This window comes from Theobroma cacao, chromosome 5 (genome assembly GCF_053813885.1).
Source record: "Theobroma cacao isolate CCN51 chromosome 5, ASM5381388v1, whole genome shotgun sequence".
Taxonomy (NCBI): Eukaryota; Viridiplantae; Streptophyta; class Magnoliopsida; order Malvales; family Malvaceae; genus Theobroma; species Theobroma cacao.
The window spans coordinates 45,713,956-45,727,022 of NC_142643.1; the positions used below are offsets into that span (position 1 = coordinate 45,713,956).

Genomic DNA, 13,067 nt, shown 5'->3' on the forward strand with positions numbered 1-13,067 from the left:
AGTTCTGCTCAAATCGCATTCTTTTAATTTGTTTATTTGTAATGAAATTAAAAAAAATATGTACAATTTGTCTTACATTATTATTATTTTTTTTTTATTCAAGTTGTAATTTGCTGCTTTCAAGTGATTTAGAGAGTATTCTTGCTCTGTTGTAAACTGATGACTTTGATCTCACTTTCCAGTTGTTGCAATGCATCCTCTGCATTGGGGTTAATGCTTTTGGGTTGTGCAGCTAGATGAGGAAGTTGGATTTTTGGCACTAGTGTTAGTGTGGACCCACATAATCGTTAGGCAGCATCAGAAATTATTTTTCAGCTTTTAACGAGTTTGGTTGGAAAGTGGAATGGCACCTATTGAAGTTAGGCAAAAGCATTGAAAATGAAAATTCAATAGTTAGGGAATGTGGTACAGCGATGGGTTCTGTTTAAAGCTACGCAAAGTAGATCTTCAAGTTCTTATGCTTGTCGTTGCCAGAACTCTACATCACATTGGATGTTTGTCATCTTTTTCTTCTTTGCGTTGGTTTAGGTTCGAATTTAACGTCTCTGCTCATTATCTTGTTATCTTTATTACTTAATTAGGTTCGAATGACGGTTCTTCTCTGTGTTGGTTTTGGTACTTTTAAGTTCAAAATGACATTTGTTCTTCGTTTTCTTTGATTTAATTCGAAATTTTTTTTTATCTAGATGTTGACATGCCGGCATGTCACGATGAATGATTTGATGTGTTAAGGTGACATAAAAAATATTATTGTGTGATATTTTTATTTTTTACATTAATATTATAATAAAAATCATGAGCTATTTTGATAATAATAGTTTGTAAATTATTAATAAGAGTTTATTTGTTTTAAAATAAAAATTTAAAATTGTATTGAATGTAATAAAATAAAAATTTATTAAAATTTTTGAATATTAAGTATATAATTGTATTAGATATTTCTGATAAAGAAATGTATGAGGTCAAAAAATCCGATTTGTCAGCACAGAATGATTGATTGGAACGGTGGGTCCCCCTCAAAGACACAAATCTTCGTATGGGATAACGTATTATACTTGGCTAATTAAACCTAAAGAATGTAATTACCACAATAACGGTGGGTCAACGGTGAATCCGCAAGATAACGCAAGAAGAGCATGGCTGACTGGTGGGTCGGGGCCAAGCCAGGGTCACACCGAAAATCAGCCACGAACTAATCTGCTAAGGCCAGTGGTCTATGGTCACAAAGAGATGGGACAATTCCCTGCACTGTTTTCAGCCTTTGGCTTGCATAGAGTTCACGTGTCCCCATATTGTAGCCTCAACAAAAAAACCCTTTTCACTTTATAGAAATATTATGTATAAATTCTCTGTTTATATGGAATTACAGCATTTCTTTTCCGCTATTTTACTCTATAGTTGGTGTTTTTATGGTGGTAGTTTTCCATACCTTTATTTATCAAACCCTTATCTTTCTATATATCTTTCCCGTATTCTTGCGACTCTTTCTTTTTAACTTTTGCTATAGTTCTTGTAGCCAAATTGAGTCCTACTTCTTAGTCAACAAGTAAAGGACGGAATTTCAAGTACTTGCAAGTGTATATATGGACGGGATTTTTATTTTTTACATGTAATACAAATATACCAATTATTGAACATGCTTTACGTGCTCGACGAGCCTTGGAAATTTTCCTTGGTTTCAGCAAACTTTGAGTGTACCCTTTGCTTAATTTTGGTCCTCCGTGATTGAATCCTTGAGCATGTCACTTTTCACCTTGAAAAAGACCAATCACCTAGAACTTTTCCTGTCAATAGTTGACAGCTCGAAGCCTTCTCCACCGCCTAACCAACCCGCCTCTTCTTACATTTGTATCTTAGTTGTGAGAATTTAACCGTTAAAAAGACACATGCCATGCCAAGCCAGTCCACCAAACACTAAAATTTAACCTGGTATGGCTAATTCACAACCAGGGAAAAGAAAGACATAGAGTCGTTTTCTCTTTCTATGGCTATACAAGAGTTAATGGAGATTTGGGTAAAATCCAAAAAAACCATATCTATCAATCCTAATCTCCAGTCACCAGCCTGTTAAGTTCTTTCCATTTCTTTGTCATGTAGTTGAACCATTCATAGCAGATAACTTCTAATACAAAACATTTTCACTGTCATTCCGGTATTTTTCTCACTGCATGATTTAGACAAGAAATTCTAAAAATATAATGTTGTTTCTAGAGATACTTTAAACTGTGTTTTGCTTTCTGGGTTTACACCAGATTTCATTCTTGTACTCTACTTCGTTTTGCTTTTTTTTTTTTTAATATTACTACTATATATTTTGGCATAAAAAGTGTGATTGTTTCAGTTAGAGTGTTTTAGGCAGCATTATAGCTGTGGTTATTTGCTGTTCTTTTCCAGTTTCTTGTGCTGGAAAAAGGGTTCTGCTAAGTTTTCATTTAACTGTTTCTAGTTGTTGCCATTCACTGAAAAGGGTTTAAAGTTGTTCAATTTGTGAGTCTTTGGAAAGGGTAGTCCAAATTATATACTGTTACTTATTGAAGCTGGCATTTTTGGGTTGTTAAATTTTGTGAGTCTTGGAAAAGGGTGTAGACTCCTGCAATTTAGTAGGGAGTCATGGCATCTGCTGTTACTTTCCGGGTCTCGCCTTGTTTTGGGGTGAATCCAAAGTTTGAGCCTCATTTTCGAGTGCGAGCTGAGAGATTAGGTGGTGGTGATTTGTCAGTGTTGTCATCTGATGGGGTCTCAGTGAATGGAGCAGGTTCTGTTATTGGAGAGAAAGAAAAGAAAGGGTCCTTGATTGATGGTGGGAATGGGAGGTTAAAGCCTAAAGTTGAGAAAAAATTGGTGAAAGAAATGGTTTCTGAAGAATTGGAAGTGTTGTGGGACGATGGTTATGGTACTAATACTGTGAAAGATTACCTTGATAGAGCAAAGGACATGATTAAGCCTGATGGTGGACCACCTAGGTGGTTTTGCCCTGTTGAGTGTGGTCGTCCTGTAAAAGGTTCTCCTGTTCTTCTGTTTTTACCTGGTAAGCTCAGTGTTAATACGTTTCATTAGTTTTTCAATTTTGCTATTTCTCCCCTGATTGATAGATAAATGGAGGTGGTTAAATTATACTATTGCTAAGTTTATTGCTTTAAACAAGCAGTTTTCTTTCTTTTGTTTTTCCCCCATTGAGTTTTGGCAACTTGATTTTTATTACTGATCTCTGCAGGACTTGATGGTGTTGGGATTGGCCTCATTTTGCACCATAAAGCTCTTGGAAAGTAAGTTGTATTGTCCTTCCCTAAGTGACAATTTTGCCAATTTCCCTGATTATTTTGGCTGACAACTTCTAGATATTTCCTTTTAAAACTGGCAATGAAAGTTAGTTCAAGTTAAAATTTTCAGCAAGTACAGGGCAGGCAAATCAGTTCCATAGCCTCCTTTGTGGCATATTAGTAGCTGTTATATTTGAAAGCAACAAGTTCTATTTGATGAACTTTGTTGAGTGCAGGGTTTTTGAAGTTCAGTGCCTTCATGTTCCTGTCTGTGACCGAACACCATTTGAAGGTTTTTGTCTTTCATGACCTATGAACTTTAATTTTCTTGACTAGTTTAGAAGTTTTATTGAAGCTGATGATGCATCAAAATGGTACCCTAAGCTTGAAGTTGTTTGTCTTATATTATATCTTGAGAGTAACACATGATTGCTGATTTGCTTTCTTTGTCTATAATTTGCATCTTTCTGCTGCAACCAATTTCTCATTCTGAATGCTTTCTGTTTATCTTGTTCATGGTATTTGTCATGCATTTTTTAGGGGATTTAACAGAAACTATGAACCTGATTTGAAACTGTAAATTATGCATTTTGTCAATGTCACAATGGAAAGCTGTTCAAAGGTATCAGTATTACGAAAAAGAAAAATGTTGTGAATAAAGTTTGTGCATTCTATTTAAATCAGTATGTATTGTTTATAAAAAAGTTAAATGTCAATTTTTTTTAATTAAGGACTGGTGAAAGTTGTTGAAGAAACTCTTAGGCTTGAGCATGCTTCACGTCCGAATAGTCCAATCTATTTGGTGGGAGATTCCTTTGGAGGATGTTTAGCACTTGCAGTTGCTGCTCGTAATCCCACTATTGACTTAGTGGTGATATTAGTGAATCCAGGTCAGTCTTCGTTTTGAAATTCCAGTTTGTGCTTTCTTCTTCATCACATATTCTTAAATCTTTGCTTGTTTGGATGAACTCTGTTGCTGAAATGCCAAGGTGGGCTGATGGTTTTTTTTTTTGTCATTTCATTTTAGCTACATCATTTGGCAGGTCACAGCTGCAACCATTGTTCCCTATATTGAAAGCTTTTCCTGATGAGCTACATGTTACCATCCCCTATATTCTGAGCCTTGTGATGGGTGCGTGCATATAGTGGCGAGTTTTTTTAATCAGATTTATGCATTTCTATTTAATATATTTCCAATGCTCTATTGCTGTTAATATCAAACCCTATATGCCTTACATATTCCCAGTGCTCTGTTACAACATGCTCAGATTTTTTTCAATTGTAGGTTTCACAGAAAGCTGAATGTATCAGCAAAATTGTCTAGTTTTAAATTGCTTGATATAGATTACAAAAGAAGAGTTTGTTGTGATATTGTTGCTTCTGTTTTTATGAGATCAGGCGAACCATTGAAAATGGCAACAGTTGGTGTTGAAGGTAGGCTTCCCCCCACACAGAAAATTGAACAATTGTCTGACAACCTCACTGCTTTGCTTCCTCGTCTTTCTGTAAGAATCAGTCTCTTTTTCTTGGATTTATCATTTGATTTTGGTTATGCTGCATGAAAGTGTCATTTAATCTGAGTTATAAGTCTGAACTATTTCCCCCATATTGTTTTTGTTTGTGGTTGGGTGCCTGAGTTGATGAATTGTGTTTTGCCCAGGCATTTGCTGCATGTCTTGCTTTCACAATATTCTGCTGGAGATCTATTTAGTCCACAGCCTGTAATATTGTTTTCCTTACTTTAATTTCAGTGTTTGGCTGATATTATACCAAAGGAGACTCTTGTTTGGAAGTTGAAATTGCTTAAATCAGCTTCTGCTTATGCTAATTCACGTCTGCATGCTGTTAAAGCTGAAGTACTAGTGCTTGCGAGGTCTTTATTCTCTTCCTTGTGCTGTCTTTCTTTTTCTACTTATTTATTTCTTTTTTTATCTTTTATATTTCTGGTTAATTGTTTTTTATATCGCTTCCCTTTTAGTTGTTAATATATCATTTTATTTGTTCCTGAAAATTTATTTTCAGCTTTATTATGGTTGATGGTTTATGCATTTCAGTGACAAGGATAATATGCTTCCAAGTCGAGAAGAAGCTCATCGTCTTAAGAATTTATTACCAAATTGTGAAATCCGTTTCTTCAAGGACAATGGGCATACCCTCTTACTGGTAGGTTAAATTGTGTGTTTGCATGTGTGCTATTAGATGATATGATGTGGTTTCTGAACTCAACTTAAGCTTTCATCGATACTTGCTTTATATTTGAAGTTTAGCATCTCTGGAGCTGTTTACTCAATGTTTTATGTGTTACATACCAAAAGTATAGGCCTGTTTCTATGGAAAATGTTTGTAATTCTGCACAAACTTGACTGGCAGCATGTTTTTCTGTGGTGGCACAGGAAGATAGCCTGAATTTACTGACTGTCATTAAGGGCACTAGCAAATACCGTCGTTCCAGGAGGCATGACTATATCTCAGATTTTCTGCCTCCCAGCATGTCAGAATACAGATATGCATTTGGTGAAGTAACTGGGTAATTCCACCAAGCAATGTATTATATGCATATTACTTAACGGCGATGATATCAGCAATGCAAATGTATCTTTTTTTTTGGACTACAGCTAAAGAAACCTGTTTAAGTTGCACCCTTTCACCGACTTCTCTTCGTTTGAGACTCTGGCTGATATTACTGCCACCTGAATTGCAGATTATTACGTTTTGCTTCTTGTTCTGCTATGTTCTCAACCATGGAAGATGGGAAGATAGTGCAGGGGCTTGCGGGGGTTCCAAATGAAGGCCCTGTGCTGTTTGTTGGTTACCATATGCTGATGGGGTTAGACCTTCCTTGTCTTATTGAAGCATTCTTAAGAGAGAAGAACATTATGGTCCGAGGAATAGCACATCCAGAGTTATTTTGGGGGAAATTTAGGAGTGCAGGTAATGAATTTGCATTCCCTGATTGGGTCAAAGTAATGGGTGCATTACCTGTCACAGCAAACTACCTTTTCAGAGCTTTGTCCACAAAAGCCCATGTTCTTCTTTATCCTGGGGGTCAGCGTGAGGCCCTCCATTATAAGGTAAGACAAAGTTCATGTTTGTCCAAAATAGATTCTTTATGGAACCAAGTTAGAAACTGTTTTCTTCAAGTAGAGAGGACTTTCATGTTTATTCTTCCACATTCCTTGAGATTATTATTGCTGTTCTTTTTGTAACTTAATGCTTTATTCATGTCAAAACTTCTGATCTAAGTTCTCAGAAAGTAGCATTTTTTATCATTCAGGGTGAACAATATAAATTATTTTGGCCAAATCAACCAGAATTTGTGAGAATGGCAGCACGGTTTGGGGCCACAATTGTACCTTTTGGGACTGTAGGAGAAGATGATATTGCAGAAGTAAGTTTGTGCTTCTTATTACCAAAAATAAATTCATTGTTTCATCTTTGGAACCAATGCAGAATGCAATGGGAAGAAGCAACAGCCTTCTTCCCCCCCTCCCCCTCCTCAATCTCTGATGAAAACAGGATTTGATCTCATATTCTTGGTGCAATCGTGATAGTTTGTGCTAATATCATTATTTTTGCTTATGATCTTCTTGGCAGTTGGTTCTTGATTACCATGACCTGATGAAAATCCCTGGGGTTAGTGATTTTATCAACAAAGCCCGTCAGGATGCTATAAAAATAAGGTCACTTCTCTCACTCTAATGATATTTACATCTCATATTCTATTCTGAGATGCTGGCAACTTATCTTCAAAAAGCAAGCCTGGTCTTTTCTTTTTCTTTTCCCAAAAAGAATTCTTATTAGGTAGAAATAGAGGAAGTACACGAAAGGCTGGCGACAGCTACACCAAGAACAACAATAAGTTGCTTATATGCAATTACTGATTGCATTAATGGAGAGCATGCTCTGGTTGTAGGGATGAAACAAAGGGCGAGGTAGCCAATCAAGAGCTCTTTATTCCAGGGATGTTACCCAAGCTACCAGGCCGCTTTTACTATCTGTTTGGAAAGCCGATAAAATTGAAGGGAAGAGAGGATTTGTTGGAGAACCGAGAAGATGCAAATGAATTGTATTTGCAGGTTAAGTCAGAAGTTGAACAATGTATTTCTTACTTGTTGAAGAAGCGGGAGGAGGACCCATATAGGAGTATAATCGATAGGACAATCTACCGTGCATTGTATTCTCCTCTAGACCAAGTTCCATCATTCGAGCCTTGAAAAATTTACTCTAGCATATGCATCTTGATTCTTTAACAGGCTTAGTTTTGTACAATCTATATGGTATATTATGTTGCACAATTGTTACAAAATTTGCAAATACCAAAGGAAAAAAGGAAATTGGTTTGTTTATCATTACATGTTGGGAGGAAAAACAAGATAGTTTTTTATTCTTTGTCATAAAAAAATTATTTACTGCAACCTATATATATGTATGTATCCATATTAACCTTAAAACAGCCCTAAAATTAGAAGATATCACAAATATAGAAAGCATAAATTTAGGCCCTTATAATCAGACATAAAAATACAATAATTTTTAAAATTATTCCTAAAAGATCTCTACCAAACACCAATCAACACTCTCCCATAAGTTGGTGTATAGATGTCATGCATACCCAACTTCCAAATTAAAGTATGAAATGGTCTGCTACTAAGTCTCTTAGTAAACACATTAGCTACTTGTTTTTCTGAGGTTACATGAAAAACCTTCAAAAAATCACCTGTTATTTTTTCTTTTATGAAATGTTGGTCAATCTTTATATGCTTTGTTCAATCATGTTGAACCGAATTGTGAGCTATACTAATAGCAACCTTGTTATCACAGAACAAGATAGACATTTCCCTTCTGACAATCGCAATTCTTCCATTACCTTTTGCAGCCTTAGTAATTCACAAACACCTTGTGCTATAGCTTTATATTCTGCTTCTGCACTTGACCCAGCTACCACATTCTGTTTTTTGCTCCCCAAGTAACTAAATTTCCACCTATAAATGTGCAATAACCAGATGTTGACCTCTTATCATCAGGTGATCTAGCCCAATCTGTATCTGTAAAAGCTTATATCTTTAAGTGACCATATTTAAAGAAGAGCAGTCTTTTTCCAGGTACATATTTTAGGTATATTAAAATGCGAAAAACAACCTGTAGATGAGAATCTCGAGAGTCATGCATATATTGACTTACCAAACTTATGGCATAAGCTATGTCTGGTCTGGTGTGTGGGAGATAGATCAATCTCGTGACCAACCTTTGATATCGGTCTAAATCAACTAACTCACCAACTCTTGCTTGTAATTTATGATTAGCTTCTATAGGAGAGTCTACAGGTTTACATCCCAACATACCAGTTTCTTCAAGAAGATCCAAAATATATTTCCTTTGAGAAATAAAGATTCCTTTATCAGATCTAGAAATATCACAACTTACTCAAATCCTTAATCTCAAACTCCTGAAATAAAAGTTTTTTGAGTCGGGCAATCTCCTCCTTATCATCCCCAGTCACAATTATATCATCAACATAAACAATAAGTAATGTGATCTTACCATTATAGTGTTTAATAAACAATAAGTAATGTGATCTTACCATTACAGTGTTTAATAAACAACGTATGATCAGCATTGCTTTGATGATATCCAATTGAGATCATGGCTTTACTGAACCTATCAAACCATGCCTTGGGTGATTGCTTCAAACCATATAATGCCTTTTTTTAATCTACAAACCTTCCTTTTAGTCTTCTCATCATCAAATCTTGGAGGAATTTCTATATACACCTCTTCTTCCAAGTCTCCATGTAAGAAGGCATTCTTGACATAAAACTGTTGTAGGTCCCAATCAAGGTTAACTGCACATGATAACATGATACTAATAGTATTCCTTTTTGCAACAAGAGCAAACGTCTCTTGATAGTCCACCCCATTGGTCTGGGTGAAGCCCTTTACCACTAATCTAGCTTTGTACCTTTCAACTGAACCATTTGCCTTATGTTTCACTGTAAACACCCACTTGCATCCAATTGGTTTCTTTCCTAAGGGGGGAGTAACAAGTTCCCAAGTCTCATTTTTTGGCAAAGCCTTCATCTCTTCAACCATTGCCGCTTTCCATTTTTTATCATGATATGCTTCTTGCCAACACTGTGGAATAGAAATAGAGGAAACAGACAATACAAAGGCTCTATTGGAAGGAGACCAAGAATTGTAGGAAACAAAGTTAGAAATAGGATGTTTAGTACAAGCTTTTACTCCTTTTCTAATAGCAATAGGAACATCAAGATCGTTAGCAATGAGATTAGATTTAAAGTAATCAAAAGGTAAAGAAAACTTACCACATGTATTTTCAGGGACTGAACTCACAGATGGTGCTTGATCAGGTATAACATGCTCGATGGCTTTATCTGTCTTGTCCCGGTCGTGTGTATTTTTTCAAATTTGGCCTATTTAATCGCCTAGTTTTAGGTTGTTCCTTCTCATCACTAGGATTTTTACTAGAAAACTGTCTAGGGCAGGTGCTATTACCTCCACCTCTTCCTCCTTATTCTCCCCTGAATAGGTGACTGAGATGTATGAAAATAAGGCTCAGACTCCTTAAAGGTAACATCCATACTTACAAAGTACTTTCTTGAGGATGGATGATAACACTTATATCCTTTTTGAGTTGCAAAGTAGCCAACAAACAGATATTTAAGGGCCCTAGGTTCTAACTTACCTATATTCCTCTTGTGAACAAAACATACACATCCAAAAAATTTTGGAAAAACAGTATATGAATTACTACCTTGTAAAACTTTTAAAAGACACTTAAAATTAAGTGTTTTTAGGGGCATTCTGTTAATAAGGTATGCGGCTGAAAGTATTGCATCGCCCTAATAAACCTTTGGAACATTCATAGTAAACATGAGAGATCGAGCCACTTCTAATAAGTGCCTGTTCATTTCAGACACTCCATTTTGTGCACTAGTGTCCACACAACTAGTTTGGTGTAATATATCATTGGAATCTAGATAGGCCTTAAACACACCATCCATGTATTCTGTACCATTGTCGGTTTCAGAATCTTAACCTTGGCATCAAATTGTGTACAAGTCATTTTGTGAAATAGTTGAAAACAAGAAAAAACCTCATTCTTTGCTTTCATCAAATAAACCCAAGTTAATTTAGTACGACAATCGATAAAGGTAACAAACCATCTATAACCGGATAGAGAAACTGTTCGACTAGGTCCTCATACATTAGGATGAATAGTCATAAAAAGAACTGAACTCTTATTATTAGTTGAAGGATAAGAATGTCTGCTGTGTTTAGCAAATTCACAAGCGTCACAAAATAATAAATCCAACTTGCATTGTTTAAACAAACTAAGATATAATTTTTCTAAAATAGAAAAAGATGGGTGTCTTAATCGTCTATGCCATTGGATTATTTCTTGGTTAACATTCATAGAGTCTCCTAATAAGGCTCGAGTTATACCAGGAATCAAGATATTGCAACCTTCCTTTAGTAGATAAAAGCCATCTTGCAATCTACCAAAGCCAATCGTTCTCCCTGTTTTCAGGTCTTGAAAAACACAATGAGTTGGAAAGAATTCAATTTTGCAATCAAGTGCTTTTGTAATTGAGCTAATAGATAAAAGGTTAATAGAAAAACTAGGAACATGAAGAATTGAAGATAGATTAATGGTGGGAGTACATTTAACAAAACTTGTTCCAAATATAGATGCTAAAGATCCATCTGCTATACGGACATTATCATTGTCTAAACACGGAGAATAAGTTAAGAATTTATTGAAAGAGCTTGCCATATGTTTGTTTACTCCAGAATCTATAATCCATGAATCATTATGAGTATCAAGATTGGCAAGAAAAACAATACCGATTTTGACAAAATTGGAAGAAGTAGCTGTGGTTGATTGAGAATCAAGCTGAGACCAAAGATGCCTTAGGGTTTGTACTTTTTCATTGAAAAGACTCCCAATATTAGTTGTCTCTCTAGGTATTTCCATTGCTTCGGATAGGTTTGCTTGTGGTCTTATTGAGCCCATCCGTTTACCTCTATAACCCCTAGTTGGTCGACCATTCAACTTCCAACAAGTCTCCTTAGTATGCCTTAGCTTCCCATAATAATCATAATGTAAATGATCCTTGTCTGATGGACCTTGGTTACTGACTTTCAGTTGTTCACAAAAGAAATTTGCAACTAACCCCGCCTTGTCTATTGAAACTGTGTGTTTCATAGCACTTATTCGACTTTCTTCTTGCTGCACATAAGAATAGGTTTGCCTTAAAGAAGGCAAAGGATCCTTACCAAGTACCTGAACCCGTATTTGATCATATTCCATATTTAAACCAGCAAGAAAATCATATATGCGTTCTTTTTTCACTAATTTCTGAAATTTGGCTGCATCTTCAGAACACGCTACTTGGAAATCTTAGTAATAGTCGAGTTCTTGCCATAAACCACTTAATTCAACAAAGTATTGAGCAATAGTCATCTCACCTTTTTTTGTCTCATGCACCTTATTTCACAATTCATAAATCTGTACATCATTGCCCACATGAGAATAGGTTTTAGAAGCTGCATTCCAAATCTTAGATGCAATATTCAGCAATAGATAACTTCGGGCAATTTGAGATTGCATGGAATTAATAAGCCATGAAATTACAAGAGAGTTTTCAAATTCCCACTGGTTGTAAGTGGGACTGGTGACATTTAGCTTTTGTTTATCTCCAGTAACATATCCTTTCAAACCTTTAGCTTGGATAAACAATAGATAAAATCTTGACCACGCAAGATAATTAGTTCCATCTAGCTTTACGGGACTGATTTGTAATGAGGGATTCTCGCCGATCAAACTAACTTTATTTTCAGTAGTTGTTTTCTTCCCATCAACCATGATTTGAAACACCAATCAAGCAAGGCTTCTGGCCGCTGTCAAGAATAGTAGACAAGATTTCCTTACTGTTGAGCGATAAAAAATATGGCTTTTTTAGTCGGCAGAAGCTTTGATATCATGTTGGGAGGAAAACCAAGAGAAATTTTTATTCTTTGTCATAAAAAAATTATTTACAGCAGCCTATATATATATATGTATGTATTCACGTTAACCCTAAAACAAGAAGATATCATAAATATAGAAAGCATAATATTAGGCCCTAATAATCAGTTACAAAAATACAATAATTCTTAAAATTATTCCTAAAAGATCTCTACCAAACAGCAATCAACATTACATTCTCTCATGATTCAACATCAAACTGCCCAAAACATCTTATTTGATGCATATACTTCTCAGTTCAAACCAACAAACCAGCAAAACCAAGCAAGACATCTATGGAAAATTATAATCCAAATTCATTGTAGAAATGGTAGTTTCTTTTTCACCCTGTCACCTGGAATTCATCAGTAAGCCCCATCTAAACGAGAGGACAAGGAGAAGAGTATACAGTGTCATGCCATAAGTAACAGCAGGTTAGATATTGGCATGGAAGATGGAACTATTGAGAAACGAGAGAAAGAGCAGAACACATGTAAAATTATGCTCTCTTAGCAGCAAGAGTTAATCAAAATGTTGTTGTCTATGTCAGATGTAAAATACTGTCCACAACAGAGTTAGCCTGAGTGCACCATGAAGTAGTTGCACAACTTCCCTGTAGACTGGGACAAGAAACAAGTTGCAAATTATTGCTTCATTGACATTTCTTTTCGTTAAATTTCCATTTCAACAGTTGAGTGAAGAAGGAATCTAAAGATGTGAAAGGGAAGTGACAGAATATAAACCCAACTTGCCTATTGATTCCAGTTGTTGGACATTGC

General features: G+C 35.6%; 1 protein-coding gene across 1 annotated transcript; it reads left to right on the plus strand.

The window, feature by feature from the left end:
- Positions 1–2,164: 2,164 nt before the first annotated feature.
- On the plus strand, positions 2,165–7,612 carry PES1 (Esterase/lipase/thioesterase family protein). Its single transcript, XM_018121880.2, has 13 exons — positions 2,165–3,028; positions 3,215–3,266; positions 3,497–3,552; positions 3,992–4,150; positions 4,288–4,392; positions 4,659–4,765; positions 5,012–5,133; positions 5,315–5,423; positions 5,654–5,787; positions 5,962–6,331; positions 6,535–6,648; positions 6,855–6,940; positions 7,174–7,612. The coding sequence occupies exons 1-13, from the start codon at positions 2,611–2,613 to the stop codon at positions 7,472–7,474; spliced, it is 2,133 nt and encodes a 710-aa protein (XP_017977369.2). The 5' UTR covers positions 2,165–2,610; the 3' UTR covers positions 7,475–7,612.
- Positions 7,613–13,067: the final 5,455 nt, after the last annotated feature.

Coding starts and splice junctions, on each gene's coding strand:
- PES1 (XM_018121880.2), top strand. CDS start 2,611: ATGGCATCTGCTGTTACTTTCCGGGTCTCGCCTTGTTTTGGGGTGAAT. Junction 5,424..5,653: donor ATGGGCATACCCTCTTACTG/GTAGGTTAAATT, acceptor GTGGTGGCACAG/GAAGATAGCCTGAATTTACT. Junction 6,332..6,534: donor GTGAGGCCCTCCATTATAAG/GTAAGACAAAGT, acceptor TTTATCATTCAG/GGTGAACAATATAAATTATT.